This window comes from Capra hircus, chromosome 29, assembly GCF_001704415.2.
Source record: "Capra hircus breed San Clemente chromosome 29, ASM170441v1, whole genome shotgun sequence".
NCBI classification, from domain to species: domain Eukaryota; kingdom Metazoa; phylum Chordata; class Mammalia; order Artiodactyla; family Bovidae; genus Capra; species Capra hircus.
Genome location: NC_030836.1, coordinates 27,130,951 through 27,147,294, shown reverse-complemented (window position 1 = coordinate 27,147,294; position 16,344 = coordinate 27,130,951). Strand labels below are relative to the sequence as shown.

The window sequence follows — 16,344 nt, the reverse complement described above, 5'->3', positions numbered from 1 at the left end:
CATGGCTGCAATCACCATCTACAGTGATTTTGGAGCCCAGAAAAATAAAGTCAGCCACTGTTTCCACTGTTTCCCCATCTATTTGCCATGAAGTGATGGGACTGGATGCAGGATCTTCATTTTCTGAATGTTGAGCTTTAAGCCAACTTTTTCATTCTCCTCTTTCACTTTCACCAAGAGGCTCTTTGGTTCTTATTCACTTTCTGTCATAAGGGTGGTGTCATCTGCATATCTGAGGTTATTGATATTTCTCCTGGCAATCTTGATTCCAGCTTGTGTTTCTTCCAGTCCAGCGTTTCTCATGATGTACTCTGCATAGAAGTTATATAAGCAGGGTGACAATATACAGCCTTGACGTACTCCTTTTCCTATTTGGAACCAGTCTGTCTGTGTTCCATGTCCAGTTCTAATGGTTGCTTCCTGTTACTGAGATGTGATCAAAATCTATTCCCCATATGAGGGACTAGCAAGCACCAGCTATGTGCAAATGTCACTTGACACTCACACACAAAACACACACACATACACACAGGACCAATGTAGGGGTTATAATTAGTTTGCCAAGTGGAGGACACACTGCTACCAATGAGGTTCTCATTATAGACCCAGTGATGATGACTTCAAATGCCTCATTCTGACCAAAATATACTTCTCATCAATTGGGTACTGTCTGAAATTTCATAATTAGAGACCTGTGCTTTCTTGGTTAAAGATTTGGCCTTCATTAAAAAATATCTGGAAGGGGTGTGGAATGTGTGTGATCCCTAATAAGCTGTAACTGACTGTTGATGAGTTTGTGTGATTTTCTACTGAGCTGTTTCTGACACAAAATTGAAGGTAAAGAAAGCTTAGGATTGTGAGTCTTTAGGGAAGAGGTTTCTTTGTTTGCTTGTTTTTTTTTTTTTTTAATCAAGACCAGAGGTGGGTACAGAAAGAGAAGTTTAGAGCTATAAAGGAAAGCTCAGCTGACTTTGTGATTTGGCCTCTGTGATGTGGTAGAATTATTTGAAAAAAATAAAGCACTGGTTTTGGACAGGAAATTGGGACAAGGTAAAATGAGCCTTAAGCCTGTCTGTGGATTAAATTGGTTGGAGAGATGGGCCTTACACAAAGTTTTGGAGGAAAAAAAATATTATTTCAGAACTTCTCTCACTTCTATCAGCTCTCCTCTTCTTCCAACTTGTATGAGCCTGACTCTTGGCCCTTTCAGTTTCACCCATGGTGTGCTTAGTCAATCACTTGTGTCTGACTCTTTGAAACCACATGGGCTGTAGCCCTCCCGGCTCCTCTGTCCATGGGGATTCTCCAGGCAGGAATACTAGAGTGGGTTGCCATGCCCTCCTTCAGGTGATCTTCCCAACCCAGGGATCAAACCCAGGTCAGGTTCATCCATCTCTTAGCAAACTTTTTCTCTTCTTTATTCCCTTTCTAAATTATACATATCTTATATTTCTTTATGTATATCTCCTCTAACATTCATGAAGGGTCTTTCACATGTCTGCCTCTTTATGAGACTCTTCCATTGTATGATTTAACTCTCACAACAACCCTGTGATTATCCTCAAGCCCATTTTGCAGATGAAGAGACTGAGAATCTGAAATTTGTGAGTTGCTGCAAGCCAGGTTCTCCATTTGGTTTAAAGACACAAAAGTGAGTAAACCTAGGGCCCATCCTTCATGTTCCTGGAGGGAGATAGATGTCCACAGAGACAGGGATATGTTGGGAGGAGAGCTGCAGAAAATCTCAAGACAAGGTGCTACAGGATTTTTTGGTTAATCCCCATTAGGCTGTGATCTGATAGTGACTTGAGACCCTACTCTGTCTGACTTTTTGGCATTCTGATAGGACATACTAGAAGTTCTCTGCAACATGGAATTTCAGGTACTCAATACACTCATGAGTCATATTTACTTTTCTGGTAGTGGTGCTGGCTCAGTTGCTAAATCATGTCTAACTCTTGTGACCCCATGGACAGTAGCCTGCCAGGCTTCTCTGTCCATAGAATTTCCCAGGCAAGATTACTGGAGTGGATGGCCATTTCCTTCTCCAGGGGATTTTCCTGACCCAGGTCTCTTGCATTATTCTGAGCTGGAATCAAACAGCTCTGGGGGAGGCTGTTTCCTCCCAGGTGGAATGAGGAACTTTTTGGTTAGACCTGCTCCACATGGGTTTTAAGAGTACCTTAACTGAGGATTTCACAAAAAGGCATGCCAGACACAAGGATCTGTATGCAGGTAGCTTATTTTTGGAAACAATCTCAACATAAAGAAGTGAAAACAGGAAAGAATAGAAAACTAATCCAAGGTTGGGTTATTGGGCTATTTACCCTAATGGGAAATTGACAATCAAATTCCTCTGAGGCTCTCTGAGATACTATGAAGAATGAACCTCCAGGAACAGAAGAGAGGAGCATTTATCCACCGGCTCCCAGGACATGTTAACTCCTTTACACTTGCAGGGTTGCACATGCACCAGAAGGGCTGAGTGGATTCCCAAAGATGTTCCACATGTGACGGGAGAGACATCCTAGCACAGAAAGAAGGGTGTGTGTATTGGTGCAGCTGAGAAACAGTTGTCTGGCTACAGCTGCAGGCTGCCAGCTTCCAGAGCAACAGTAGAGGCTGAAAGTATAGGCTGAGTGATGTGTAATGAGGCCTAAAAACTGTCCATCACACAGAGCTTGGTGATGGCACCTGAACTTAGGTCCTGGTAAAAGCTGTTCAGAGTGGAGGGTAGATGACACCACGGCTGCAAGGCCAGGCCCACATTATATGATTGGTAATGTGCTAAAAAGCTTAGAAAGGATTTTTGTTCCATTTACCTGCTATTTATTCTGAAAGTTCATCCTTGGTCCCTTACCTCACTGCTGTGCTTTGAGTTAAGGCATCCTGTCTGGATTACAAGACAAAACATAGTGCTTGGAGGGGTGGCAGATCAAGTCATTGACACCAATCGGTTCGTGAGACTAATTGGTCTTTCTCAGCCCATGTGATCATATCATCTATTTTCCTGTTCAAAATGTTCCATGGATTCACACTATATACACATTTCCTGTCATGACATTCAAGTCTCTCCCTAGTATAATTTTGGGGTGCTCTTCTAGGTCTGATGCCCAGTTATGTCATTTACTTGTACTTTGTATTTCAGTTAAGTGACCAGGTGGACTTCTTTTGGATAAGGTATAGGCCCTCTTCAACTGAGAGGTTAGAGACACATGTTTTACTCCACATTCCACCACCAACCAATTCTGTAATTGACTGGGTCTCAGTTTTCCTGTCTGGAAGACACAGGTAGGAGAATTAGATCAGTGTATCCCAAACCTGGACAAATATTCAGATCACCAGGGGATATTTATAAGGGAAAACAAATTATAAAGACCTACTCCTGGAGATTCTGATTTATATGTCTGGATTAGAAGAGCAAGGAATGTACATATAATAAGCACATTCTTATCTAGTTCAATTGTACAGCTAGGTTTGTGAAAAACAGGATTAGATGACTTTTAGTATTGCTTCAAATCTATGGGGCCTCAAAGTGTGCACTGGGCTTCCCTAGTGGCTTAGTGGTAAAGAATCTCTCTGCAATGCAGGAGCCATGGTAGGAATTGTGGGTTCGATCCCTGGGTTGGGAAGATCCCTTGAAGGAGGAAATGGCAACCCTCTCCAGTATTCTTGCCTGGAGAATACTATGGACAGAGGAGCCTGGTGGGCTCTGGTCCATAGGGCCCTAAAGAATGGGACATGACTTAGCTACTAAACAACAACAAAATGTGAATTAGCTGTCACTGAGCTCAAAAAGACTCCAAGAGATGGGACACAGGAATAATTCGTCATGAGAGAGGGGAGTTAGGAAAAGAGGAAAGGTTCCTTTGCTTTGTAGAAACTTTTCAGTTTAATTAGATCCCATTTGTTTATTTCTGTTTTTATTTTCATTACCCTAGGAGGTGGATTGAAATTATGTCAGAGTAATCTGCCTATGCATTCCTCTAAGAGGTTTATAGTATCCAGCCTTAAATTTAGGTCTTTCACCCATTTTGAATTTATTTTTGTGTATGGTGTTAAGAAGGGTTCTGATTTCATTCATTTACATGTAGCTGTTCAGTTTTCCTAGAGCCACTTATTGAAGAGATGTATTTTATTTTTAATAAATAATTTTTTATTATTTATTATTACTTTTTACTAATACTTTAAATTATTTACTTGTTACTTTTTTTTGCCTATTTAGTCAGATATATTCTATCTTATCTTTTCCAACAGAAGTCAGAGCCTTGAGGGTAAGAATTTATACATTTAGTTATATCCCATAGGGAGATATTAAATGTAATTGTTGAAAATCCAGGATTGGAGTTAAATGGACTTAGATTTCACATGACCTTTGTAACATTTAGTAAAATACTTCATTTCTAACATGCGAGTGATAAGACTTAGTTCATAGGATTTGGGGGAGAATGAAACTAAAGTATTATATATAAAATGCTTTGACACATGGCATGGTGGGGTCAGCATATAAGTGCTAATAGAGGAAGACTTGGGGATACACACACAAGTGCTCAATAAATGTAAGTTATTAGTTTTGCATTTTACTGAGTGGATGTTAATTGAACAAATAATGTTTCTAAAATCCCAATCAAACATTATCCTGGGTATAAGCAAAAGTTCCTTAAGAGTTAATTTTTAAGGCTGCGGTCCTGGGGGAACCTCTGGCTTTCTACCCGTACCTCTAATCAGGTCCCCAGATCTCTAAACCCAGAATAAAACCGGCTCAGCCTCCTGTCACTGACTGGCACTGATTACAGGCAACGATACGGTATCCCTTCTGAAAGATGGAAAAAAGCCTCCGGGCAAAGTCTCAATCAGATATCACGTCAGGAAAAATTTGAAGTCAGTCCAAGCTCTGATCCCCTGAATAGAACAGAGAGTTAAGGGGTAACTCTTAGTTCATCCGCTTGTGTTAGCACTATGCCGTTTGTCTGTTTGAACGGCGGAGGGCAAGAGTTGGACTGAGAGGGACAGCGGACGAAACTGCAGGCTGAAAGAGGTGAGTGACTGAATCTGGGTTGAACTTTTCCTAAGTCCCCACCTTCAGGTAGTAAAGGCTTTGGGAGGGACCACCTCCCTTTTCGGTCTTCCCTGGTGGCTCCGTGATAAGAATCTGCCAGTCAATGCAGGAGATGCAGGTTCAGTCCCTAGGTCGGGAAGATCCCCTGGAGGAGGAAATGGCAACCCTCTCCCGTATTCTTGCCTGGGAAATCCCATGGACAGAGAAGCCCGGCAGGGAAATCCCACTGGGTCACGAGAGTCGGACACGACTTAGTGACTGGGCATGCCCACACTGTCTGTCCACGTTGACCATGAGGTGGACACTGGCATGGTTGGACTGGCTCCATCCTTTCAGAGGACACTTCCCAGAAAATGACCCCAGTTACTGTAAACCTGAGCATGTTGGAAGGAGTTGGAAGGGCATGATAAACAGACTGAAGTTTACTGAAGTAAGGATCTGGGAGATTCTTCAGTGCATGTTTGGGTCCTTTCTTCCCAGCAGCAGTGGCCGTCCTCTTAGAGACGGATTCGTCCTCCAGAGGGCGCTCCAGAGGCAGAGTCACTAAGGGCTCATGGGAACAAGACCCATAGCTTCCGCAAAGGCCTTTCTCCTGAAGTCCAAAATATCCAAATCAAAGTGTTAGTTGCTCAGTCGTGTTTGACTCTTTGAGCTCCCAAGGACTGCAGCGCACCAGACTCCTCTGTCCATGGGATTCCAAAAATATCCAAGTGTGCCTCTAATTCTAAAGAACTGGGAGGTGACAGGGAGGGCAGCACTGGTCTCTCTCCTTCTCTAAGGGACCCTTTTCCTTTGTTTCCACAGAATGCCTGAAATGAGAACGGTAGCTGAGAACTCTTCTGGGGCAGAGTTCATCCTCGCAGGCTTAACCAGCCAGCCAGAACTCCAGATCCCCCTCTTCTTCCTGTTTCTAGTTTTCTACATGGTCACTGTGGTGGGGAACCTGGGCTTGATAACCCTGATTGGACTCAACTCTCACCTGCACACCCCCATGTACTTTTTCCTCTATAACTTATCCTTCATAGATTTCTGCTATTCCACTGTTATCACTCCCAAAATGCTGATGAGTTTTGTCTCAAAGAAGAACATCATCTCCTACGCAGGGTGTATGACTCAGCTCTTCTTCTTTCTTTTCTTTGTCATCTCTGAGTCCTTCATCCTGTCAGCGATGGCATATGACCACTATGTTGCCATCTGTAAGCCACTGGTGTACACGGCCTTCATGTCTCCCCAGATCTGTTTACTTCTTTTGTTGGGTGTCTATGTGATGGGGTTTGTTGGGGCCATGGCCCACACTGCAAGCATGGTGAGACTGACCTTCTGTGCCAACAATCTTGTTGACCACTACTTGTGTGACATCCTTCCCCTTCTTGAGCTCTCTTGTACCAGCACGTATGTAAATGAGCTGGTGGTTTTCATTGTTGTGGGCATCGATATTGGTGTGCCTACAGTTACCATCTTCATTTCTTATGCCCTTATCCTCTCTAGCATTCTCCATATTCATTCCACCAAGGGCAGGTCCAAAGCATTCAGCACCTGTAGCTCCCACATTATTGCTGTCTCTCTTTTCTTTGGGTCAGGGGCATTCATGTACCTCAAACCATCTTCTCTTTTACCCATGAACCAGGGGAAAGTGTCCTCCTTGTTCTACACCATTGTGGTACCCATGCTCAACCCCTTAATCTATAGCCTGAGGAATAGGGATGTCAAAAGTGCTCTGAAAAAAACTTTAAGCAAAATATTGTTCTCCTGAGAAGGGGGCTATATTTAGGAAAGGGACATTTTTCCTTCCATAGATGATTCAGGTTCCATTGATTACATGGAGAAATTTTAACCCTTTCTCAACAAGTTTGTCTTTCCCCTTTTATGTGCCCTTTAACTTAAGAAGATTGTTAAAACTAGAGGATACTCACATTTAGTGGGCCTTAAGGATCATCATGAGAAATGCTGGACTGGAAGAAATACACACTGGGATCAAGATTGCTGGGAGAAATATCAATAACCTCAGATATGCAGATGACACCACCCTTATGGCAGAAAGTGAAGAGGAGCTAAAAAGCATCTTGATAAAAGTGAAAGTGGAGAGTGAAAAAGTTGGCTTAAAGCTCAACCAGAAAATGAAGATCATGGCATCCAGTCCCATCACTTCATGGGAAATAGATGGGGAAACTGTGGAAACAGTGGCAGACTTAATTTTTTTGGGCTCCAAAATCACTGTAGGTGGTGATTGCAGCCATGAAATTAAAAGATGCTTACTCCTTGGAAGAAAAGTTATGACCAACCTAGATAGCATATTCAAAAGCAGAGACATTACTTTGCCGACTAAGGTCCATCTAGCCAAGGCTATGATTTTTCCTGTGGTCATGTATGGATGTGAGAGTTGGACTGTGAAGAAGGCTGAGCACCAAAGAATTGATGCTTTTGAACTGTGGTGTTGGAGAAGACTCTTGAGAGTCCCTTGGACTGCAAGGAGATCCAACCAGTCCATTCTGAAGGAGATCAGCCCTGGGATTTCTTTGGAAGGAATGATGCTGAAGCTGAAACTCCAGTACTTTGGCCACTCCATGTGAAGTGTTGACTCATTGGAAAAGACTCTGATGATGGGAGGGATTGGGGGCAGGAGGAGAAGGGGACGACCGAGGATGAGATGGCTAGATGGCATCACTGACTTGGTGGATGTGAGTTTGAGTGAACTCCGGGAGTTGGTGATGGACAGGGAGGCCTGGCGTGCTGTGATTCATGGGGTCACAAAGAGTCGGACACGACTGAGCGACTGAACTGAACTGAACTGAAGGATCATTTGAGCTTCCCTGACTGTTCAGACAGTAAAGAATCTGCCTACAACTCAGGAGACCTGGGTTTGATCCCTGGGTCAGGAAGATTCCCTGGAGAAGGGAATGGATACCCACGTGTTCTTGCCCCTGAGAATTCCATAGACAGAGGAGCCTGGAGGCTATAGTCCCTGGAGTTGCAAAGAGTAAACATAAATGAGTGACTAAAACTTTCATTTTTCACTTTCAAGAATTATTTAGTTAAGTTCTGTCTTATTTCTGAGAACTTAGGTAACTTCCCTAAGGTCACTCAGCTATTCAGCAGATGAACTGTGACTAGAATCCAAGCTCTTGCTTTTTAATACTGATTTCTTTCCATTACTGTTCACTTTCTTCTTCCCTCAGCTGCCTTAGAAGGTTTCATTTCAAGTGTGAGTTGGTCTAGGACATGAAAGTCTGGTTTTGTCTACAGAAATTTCAGGCAACTTTTCAAGGGCTAATTTTAAATATCACATTTTCACATGAAGGTAGGAGGTATAACACTTTGTTGAGATGGTCTTGGCTAAATGACCAGACAGATTCTTGAAGAATTCTGCACAGTGTGTGGGGAAGTGTGCTAGAACCCGGACAGCACGGTATCTCATGGTACCTCCTGAGATAGCGCCGTGGGGTTTTGGCCACTTGGACTTCAATGGATTTGGCCAGAGTGCGTGAAAGACCTCAGAGAATATGTCAGCGTTACAAAGGACAGGATTTGGGAGATATTTCACACACAATCATTTCCTTGTTTTCAAATTGTGCTTTTAAAGCAAGAGTGGAGAAATCTGCCACTCAGGGTGGTCAGCTGAGGATTTGGAGACTATTTCAGAACCATAGAAAACCTCGTGTTATCCAGTCAGCACCACTCAGCAGAAAGTGACAGAGGAAATGGTCACTGACTGTTATGGTATGCTTGCATTTTTTGTGTGACCCTTTAGACTTTCTGGTATCTTACTCCAAGCCCTGGGAGGCATTCTTTAACAGTTCCATCACTGGGCTCCATGGCCTCTGGTTTCTGGTTGGGTTAGGCAATGGTAGCATCAGCAGAGAAAATCAGAAGGTGAGAGGAGTGTGATATTTGTAATATTTATTTCCTAGACTTTCTTCCAGCTGGGCTACAGTGTCAGGAGCTGAGTGCGCCGTTTCCTATTTGGTTACAGTGGCTGTTCCCTCCTCTGTCTCTTCATGCCAGTGGGCTGCAATCTCTCCTGGCTGTTGCTAGTCTGGGGAGCTCTATCTCCCTTTGGTGGTCTCTGCAAATCACCTTTTGTGTATACCCCTGCAAATAGTTCCCTTGTTATCTTTTTCAGTTACTTTGTTTTCTGCTGGGACCCTAGCTAACACACCTTACAGTAAAGGGTGGAAGTACAGCCTAAGTTTGTACATCCATAGCCTGATGTTTCTACGTATAAGGGGTAGGGTTGCCTTTTGTTTTAAAAGAAAATTGCAGGGGGTATTTTTTTTTTTTTGAAGCAACAGTACATGAAATGCAGTGATAATACTTTTGATTTGTGAGAGTCTCTTTAGGAAAAGTCTCTTCTATATAGAAAAATGAAGTTTAGATGGAGGTATAGCTTTGCTTGTTGGATTGCACAGATCAATAAGGGTGAGTTCAAAAGCATGAGAGCAAAATGAGAGAACTGTGCTTTACACAGCATGGAATAGATGGATGGACAGTATGGAAGCTGGGTGACCGGGATAGGTGAGAGGAAGAGGGTAGTATAAAGATCTAGAAAAATCAGAGACTAGGGAACTGGGAGGTAGGATCAAATTTGGACCCTAGCTTTTACTCAGTAGCTTTGCAATCTTCACCAAGTTACTTGATGTCTCTGAGCAAATGTTTTCACAGGATTATTCACAGAAGTAAATGGCAAATGCTCAGCAAATTTCATCTCCATTCCTGCTAGAAGCTCTTCTCCTACCATCAGCACTTCCACTAATTTATTGTGTGACCTTGAGATAATCACTCCATCTTTCTGGGCTCATGCTTGCTTATATGAAAAATGATTATGCCAGATCAGATTATTTCTACATTCTATTTACTATATATATTTATTTGTATATTAAATGCATAGTACAGGTTCATGATGTTTACTATTATTACCAAAAAATGATCAGTGAAAGGCCGTCTGGTCCTTTCTGGTCCTTTCGTAGCCTCCCTTGGGGCCATCACTGTTGCTTGTGAATGGCATGTATTTTTGACAGTCTTTGCACATACGTACACACAATGTTGTCTTTCTTTTCAGAGTCTATGAGCAGTTGCTTTAAACAGATGAAAATTAATTAGAAGGGAATAAGGAATTCTTATTGGATAAATAAAGGAATAAAAAGGCAGAAAAGATGCATGTGAAGGGTCACGGATAGCCAAAAAGAGGGAGGGAGAAAGGATCACTGTGAAAGCAAGAAACACCATCTCTAGCTACAAAAGTTTGTTTCCCAAAACAGAGCTCACAGACAGAATTTTTTTTCTGATCTCTTGCCTTCAATTTTGTTTTTTATAATTGTGCAAAATTCTACCATATGGATGTAGTATAGCCAATGAACATTTTTCTACTGCTGTATGTTATTTTCATGTTTCCAAATTATAAATAATGCTTAACAACATTCAATAAATCGGAGTCTCCCCATTAAAATATATTCCTAGATAAGGAATTACTGAATCACACAAGAGTCTTGAATTTTATTGCAAAATCCCTTTTTGAAAATTCAGTCTCAAGCTGCACTCTCACTAGCAGCATCTCGACTGTCCACTTTGGCCCAATTCTCTACTGGTAAGGGTGGCATTCATGAAAACTTATCACCTTTAATTTTGATGGTGGTGCTTGCATTATTGTCTCTTCCTTCTACAACTTTCTTTCCTCTACTTCATAAACTATTTGTGATGCCTGGATGGGTAAAGAAAAGAGGGAGCAAACTGAAGATGTTTTCTCTTTCCTTTTCCTTCCTTATATAGTCTTTTAACTTCTTAAATGGCTCTTTCTTGGCTTAATCATACTGCTGGTAATCTTTTTAATCCTAGGACAGGATTAAAATCCTGGAGCCTTCCAGTCTGTGACTACCTACTGTGAGGTGTCTTCCTGGAATACCTTTCTCCTGACCCAGTTCATTTCTGTGCCTCTACTCATGATGCTGGCAATGTAAAGTCCTTGTCGCTTTCTTTTCTGTATCTATCCGTACCACAAATTAGACTGTGTAGTTTTGTGTGAGCAGAGTTCTTGGGGTCTGTTTTGAGACACTCCCCACACCAAGCACAGTGCCCAGCACATGCACAGTGGAGATTAAACAAATATATGTTGGATGCAAGACTGGAGCATCTAGCAGTTTTAGCAGCTGACTTACCAAAGGGGTTTCCCTGTTCTGTCTTCTAGCACACAGATAAACACCTGCTTGGTCCCTAATATCCCATCACCGATGCCTTGATTATATTGCTGCTCAGTCACTCAGTCACGTCGGACTCTTTGCAACATTATAAACTGTAGACTGCCAGACTCCTCTGTCCGTGAAATTCTGCAGGCAAGAATACTGGAGTGGGTTGAGATTTCTTCCCCCAGGGGATCTTCCTGATCCAGGGATCGAACCTGCATCTCCTGAATTGGCATGCAGATTCTTTACCACTGAGCCACTTGGGAAGCCCTTGATTATGTTATTCTTATGTTTACCCCGTCCCCTAATTTTAGGCACATGCCACCTGGCATCTGTAGCAGAAGTCAGACCCTATCCTTATCTCTAAACCACCAGTTTGCTGCTGCTAAGTTGCTTCAGTCATGTCCAACTCTTTGCGATCCCATGGACTCTAGCCCAGCAGGCTCCTCTGTCCATGGAATTCTCTTGGCAAGAATACTGGAGTGGGTTGCCATGCCCTCCTCCGAGGATCTTCCTGACCCAGGATTGAACCACAGATTCTTTACTGCTGAGCCACAGGGGAAGCCCAAACCACCACTTTATACTCCTCCTAGTAGTAAAATTCATAGTTTTCTATAAAACGAATACCTTCAGCAAACTCTAAGCCACTAGCCAACTGAACATAGGACTTCGAGAGAAATTTAACAGTTGGGCATTCATTTCGTGTTTCTCATTTTAGTTAATATGCCAGAGAAGCTGAAGAAAAATTTGTACAATATAGAAATGAATCATTCATGTATTAAGTTCCCATTTTCAATGGAGACCATAATCTCAAATGATTGTGTTCAGATTAGTACACTTAGAAAAGAGTCACCAAGATCACAGCCTGATTCTTTGCTGACTTTGCATAGCACCATTTCCTCAGAGCAAAGCTTCCTTTTTCTTTAAGCTCAATCTGGGGACATTTGATGACACAGAGTTCTTGAAACTTTGCAAGTCCCTTGGTAATTTATTGGGGAAGATTACTACTTTTCTCTTTGTAATTAAAAGTGAACTGTGGGGAGCTATTTTGAGACTATGAGGTGTGATGTTCCCTTTCAGTCTTTCACACCCTAGTTTTAACATCCATTGATGGTGCTTGCCTGATTCTATTACTCTGATGGTTGTAAAATGGAGATTTTCTAACTCCATCAAACTTTTGTTTTTTCTAACTCCATCAAACCTTTATAGTTTTGTCAGGAAGAATCCTTATTTCTTCTATATTCATTCATTCATTTATATCATTATGGACTCATACATTCTAATTTTACCTGAGTTATGATTCATTATTGTCATTATTTACTTTGATGCTCAATTTGTCACTGGTTTGTCCAGTGCAACCCTCCTCACACTGGATCTTATGATCTTTCAATATATCTACATTAGATTTTGAGCCCTTTATTACTTTCTGGCAAAACAATCTGGCTTATCCTGTTCTTTTCCTGCCCAAGCACTGGTTTTATGGTGTTTAAAACTGAAATATGAATGTTAGGCGAAATGAGCTTTATTTAATGTGATTCTGCAAGCAGCTGTTTAATGGGAGGACACTCGTCTTTGTAGTCATTTATGTTTGCTCTTTGAGGATGCCTTGTATGTGTAAGTGAGACTTGCTTTCTGCGAAGAGGCCAATGCTCTGTGTCCCAAACATGATGGTTCCTTAGCGTCATTTCTCACCACGGTTTACTTGCACACACAGTAGTTTTCCAGTTTCGATCATTGACTAGTGAGACCACATAAAAGGAAGAACCAGGCCTGGAGCGGGAGAAAAAACAGCCCTGAGACACTTGACTCCACAATTTGGTTGTAGATGCCATTCAGTCTGGCCTCCTCAAGGATATGACTCCTTGTCTCTCTGCCTCCTTCTTCACGCATCTTGCAATGACTGTGATTTGAGAATGAAGGTGGGCAAGAGTCTCACAAGATGCATGGGACCATGTTCTTCAAACACAAACAATAACATTTTATACAAGTTCTCATTTAGACTTTCTACAACATATGAGATGATTCTCTATGCTTTATAAATGGGTGAACTGAGGCTTAAAGATGTTAAGAACTTACCTGAAATAGATTGTACAGATAGTAAGTGGTGAAGTAAAGAACTGAATGTAGACTGGCTGACTCCGGTGTTCACACTCCTGCCACTTGCTGCCTTCCAGAGGCTCAGTCTGCATGTGCAAGAAATTGTGATGCATGTATAAGCACCTTGTGCCAAGTCCAAGGTCTTGCTGCCTCAGAGCTGGGCTTGTCCATGCATTCACTCTCACTTGAAACGATTTGCCAAAAAGAGATGTCAAGGAAGAGTGCCAAAGACTTTTCTCCTTACCCAATGCACTGATTTGATAGGGTCAGTAATACAAGCATATGTGAGACCTGCTAGACTACGGTGATACGGATTGTGAAGTCAAATATTCAGAAAATGTTTGAGGTTCTAGTCTCAACCTTAGTTAGGTGATCTAACACATGCAGACAGCTTAATGCCTGGCAGATACAGAAGGTGCTAGATAAATGCTGAACAAATACTGAGTGAGATCTTAAAATGCTAAATTATGCAGTGTTTTGTTTTTAATTTTTTTAAAAATAATTTTTCTTATATTTGCAGAAGCAATGCTTGAGTGTTGTAAGAATACATAAAAGTATCGGTAACCAAAAGATTAAAAAAATCTATGATCCTACCACCAAGAGATAACTAGTTACTCTTAGGATTTGGGTGTTTATTCTTTCAGAAATTTGTGTTGTGTACCTATGATGACTTAAACTGGTTTGCAAAAACAACACACACATATATATCTACGAACACAACAACAAATGTGGTCAAATTGTTTGGTTTTATAACTTTTTCTCTCATTCTGTAACACAATGTAAACAGCCCTCCCTGTGACTAAATAGGTTTGAAAATCATGATTTTTAATGGCTATTACTCATTATATTAGGAGTTGTAAGATCAGTGGAATGATGTAAAATGTTTCTATTGGCTGGGCAGGACAACGTTGTTTCCTTCTTTACAAAGAGTTTTTTTTTTTTTTTTTTTCAAACAGTGATGTGTTCATCTGAAGATCCTAAATTTCCTTTTCTGAAGTTCTAAGAGCAGCGTTCTCTTTGACTCTTTCTCGTGTGTGACATTCTGCACTCTCCTCCCACCACCTGAGTTCAGGTTTCCCTGGTCTCCAGCCCCATCCTTCTCCTACACTCTTTATCAAAAGTCAGAAGCAAGTTTGGAGACGTCAACTCTCCCATTTTGCTCACCATCAACTACAAACTCTGGTGCTAACCAGTTTCCACCCCAAATGTGATTCTAGCTTCTTTGAGGCTTCACCTTCCCTAGTATGGAGAAGACTCTATGTCCTATACAGGTAAATGAAGAAGCAACCATTTCTCTTCCCCCTTATTTGCCCCTACTTCCCTACTCCAAGGGAGTGAATGGTTTACAGGACTGATCAGAAATTAGCAAAGTTAACCTATAATGTGGCCCAGGGTGGCCCAGCCCCCTTGAACCACAGGGGGTTCAAGGCCTCTTGAACCTCTCCTCTCTCCTCATTTCTAGTAAGGCCTCTCTCCTCATTTCTAGTTAAGACACGCACATTCTCAGAATCTCTGCTCATCTCCTCCATCTGCAACCCTTCTCCTTTGTTGAGAACACCAACTGTTGTCCAGCTCAGTTTAGACCTGGATTCATAAATTTAGTCTCTGGTGTGCAGTGAGGGAGTTATAAGGTCCTACTGTAGATGTACATCCAAGTTCGGTCTTCTAATTAACTTTATCAAGAATAAAGCTGGCATTTTTTCGCCCCCCTGACTTCTGTGTCTAACTTCTCAACTGATTCTTGAGTCAGAGAGGGAAGCAGGATTTAATTTACCACCATCATTAATCCACCCCAACCACCTCTCACCCCTCTCTGCCATGTATGCAACGATTCAAGTCTCAATGTCATTTTCCATTTCCCAAATTTGCAATGCTTTTTTTTTTTCTTTCCCTCCATATGACTTTTAATATTTCCTTTTGTGATTCTCTTTGCCCAGAACATCCTCCTGATTTTCTCTCTTGGTTTAGTTCTACTTATCTGTCAAGACTAATAGCAATGCATTTCTAAAACCACATCATAAAGCAGATTGTCCATCTTCATGCATGTGTGCGAGGTAAGTTACTTCAGTCATGTCCGGCTCTTTGTGACCCCATGGACTGTAGCCTGCCAGTCTCCTCTGTCCATGGGATTCTCCAGGCAAGAATACAGTAATAGGTCACCAAGCCCTCCTCCAGGGGATCGTCCCGACCCAAGGGTTGAACCCAAGTCTTGTGTCTCCTGCATTGGCAGCTGGGTTCTTTATCACTAATGCCACCTGGGCAGCCTGTATTTCCATAATTTACATGTAATGACTGGAAGTTGTTTTTGAATAAAGATCTGTTGCCAAAAAAAGACACACTTTCTATAATACTCTATAAATGATTTTTTTTTCAATCTCAGTTTTATTTATTTATTTTTCAATATTGTATTGGTTTTGCCATATATTGACATGAATCCACCATGGGTATACATGTGTTCCCCATCCTGAACCCCCCTCCCACCTCCCTCCCTATACCATCCCTCTGGGTCAGGCCAGTGCACCAGCCCTGAGCACCCTGTATCATGCATCAAACCTGGACTGGCGATTCATTTCACATGTGATAATTTACATGTTTCAATGCTTTTCTCCCAAATCATCCCACCCTCGCTCTCTCCTACAGAGTCCAAAAGACTGTTCTATACATCTGTGTCTCTTTTGCTGTCTTGCATACAGGGTTATTGTTACCATCTTCCTAAATTCCATGTATATGCATCAGTATACTGTATTGGTGTTTTTCCTTCTGGCTTACTTCACTCTCTATAATAGGCCCCAGTTTCATCCACCTCATTAGAACTGATTCAAATGTTATTTTTAAGAGTAAATTATTTTCTGAGTTTTACAAGGTACATAAAAAGCTATTCCAAAGCTATTCTGTATTGATTTTACACAGAATCACAAAGGCAAATAAGCGAACATAGAACCCATGAAAAATAGAACCTTATAAAAATAATGACCAATTTAAACACATACTAGCAATTTAACCACTAATAAAATG

General features: G+C 41.7%; 1 protein-coding gene across 1 annotated transcript; it reads left to right on the top strand.

Moving 5' to 3' along the window:
• LOC102178332 (olfactory receptor 145) lies at window positions 5,812-6,829 on the top strand. The gene has a single exon (XM_005699568.2). It carries the CDS (start codon window positions 5,865-5,867, stop codon window positions 6,810-6,812), a length of 948 nt encoding a protein of 315 aa, XP_005699625.2. The 5' UTR covers window positions 5,812-5,864; the 3' UTR covers window positions 6,813-6,829.

Excerpts from the sequence above, each read along its gene's own strand:
- LOC102178332 (XM_005699568.2), top strand. The coding sequence starts at position 5,865 with ATGCCTGAAATGAGAACGGTAGCTGAGAACTCTTCTGGGGCAGAGTTC.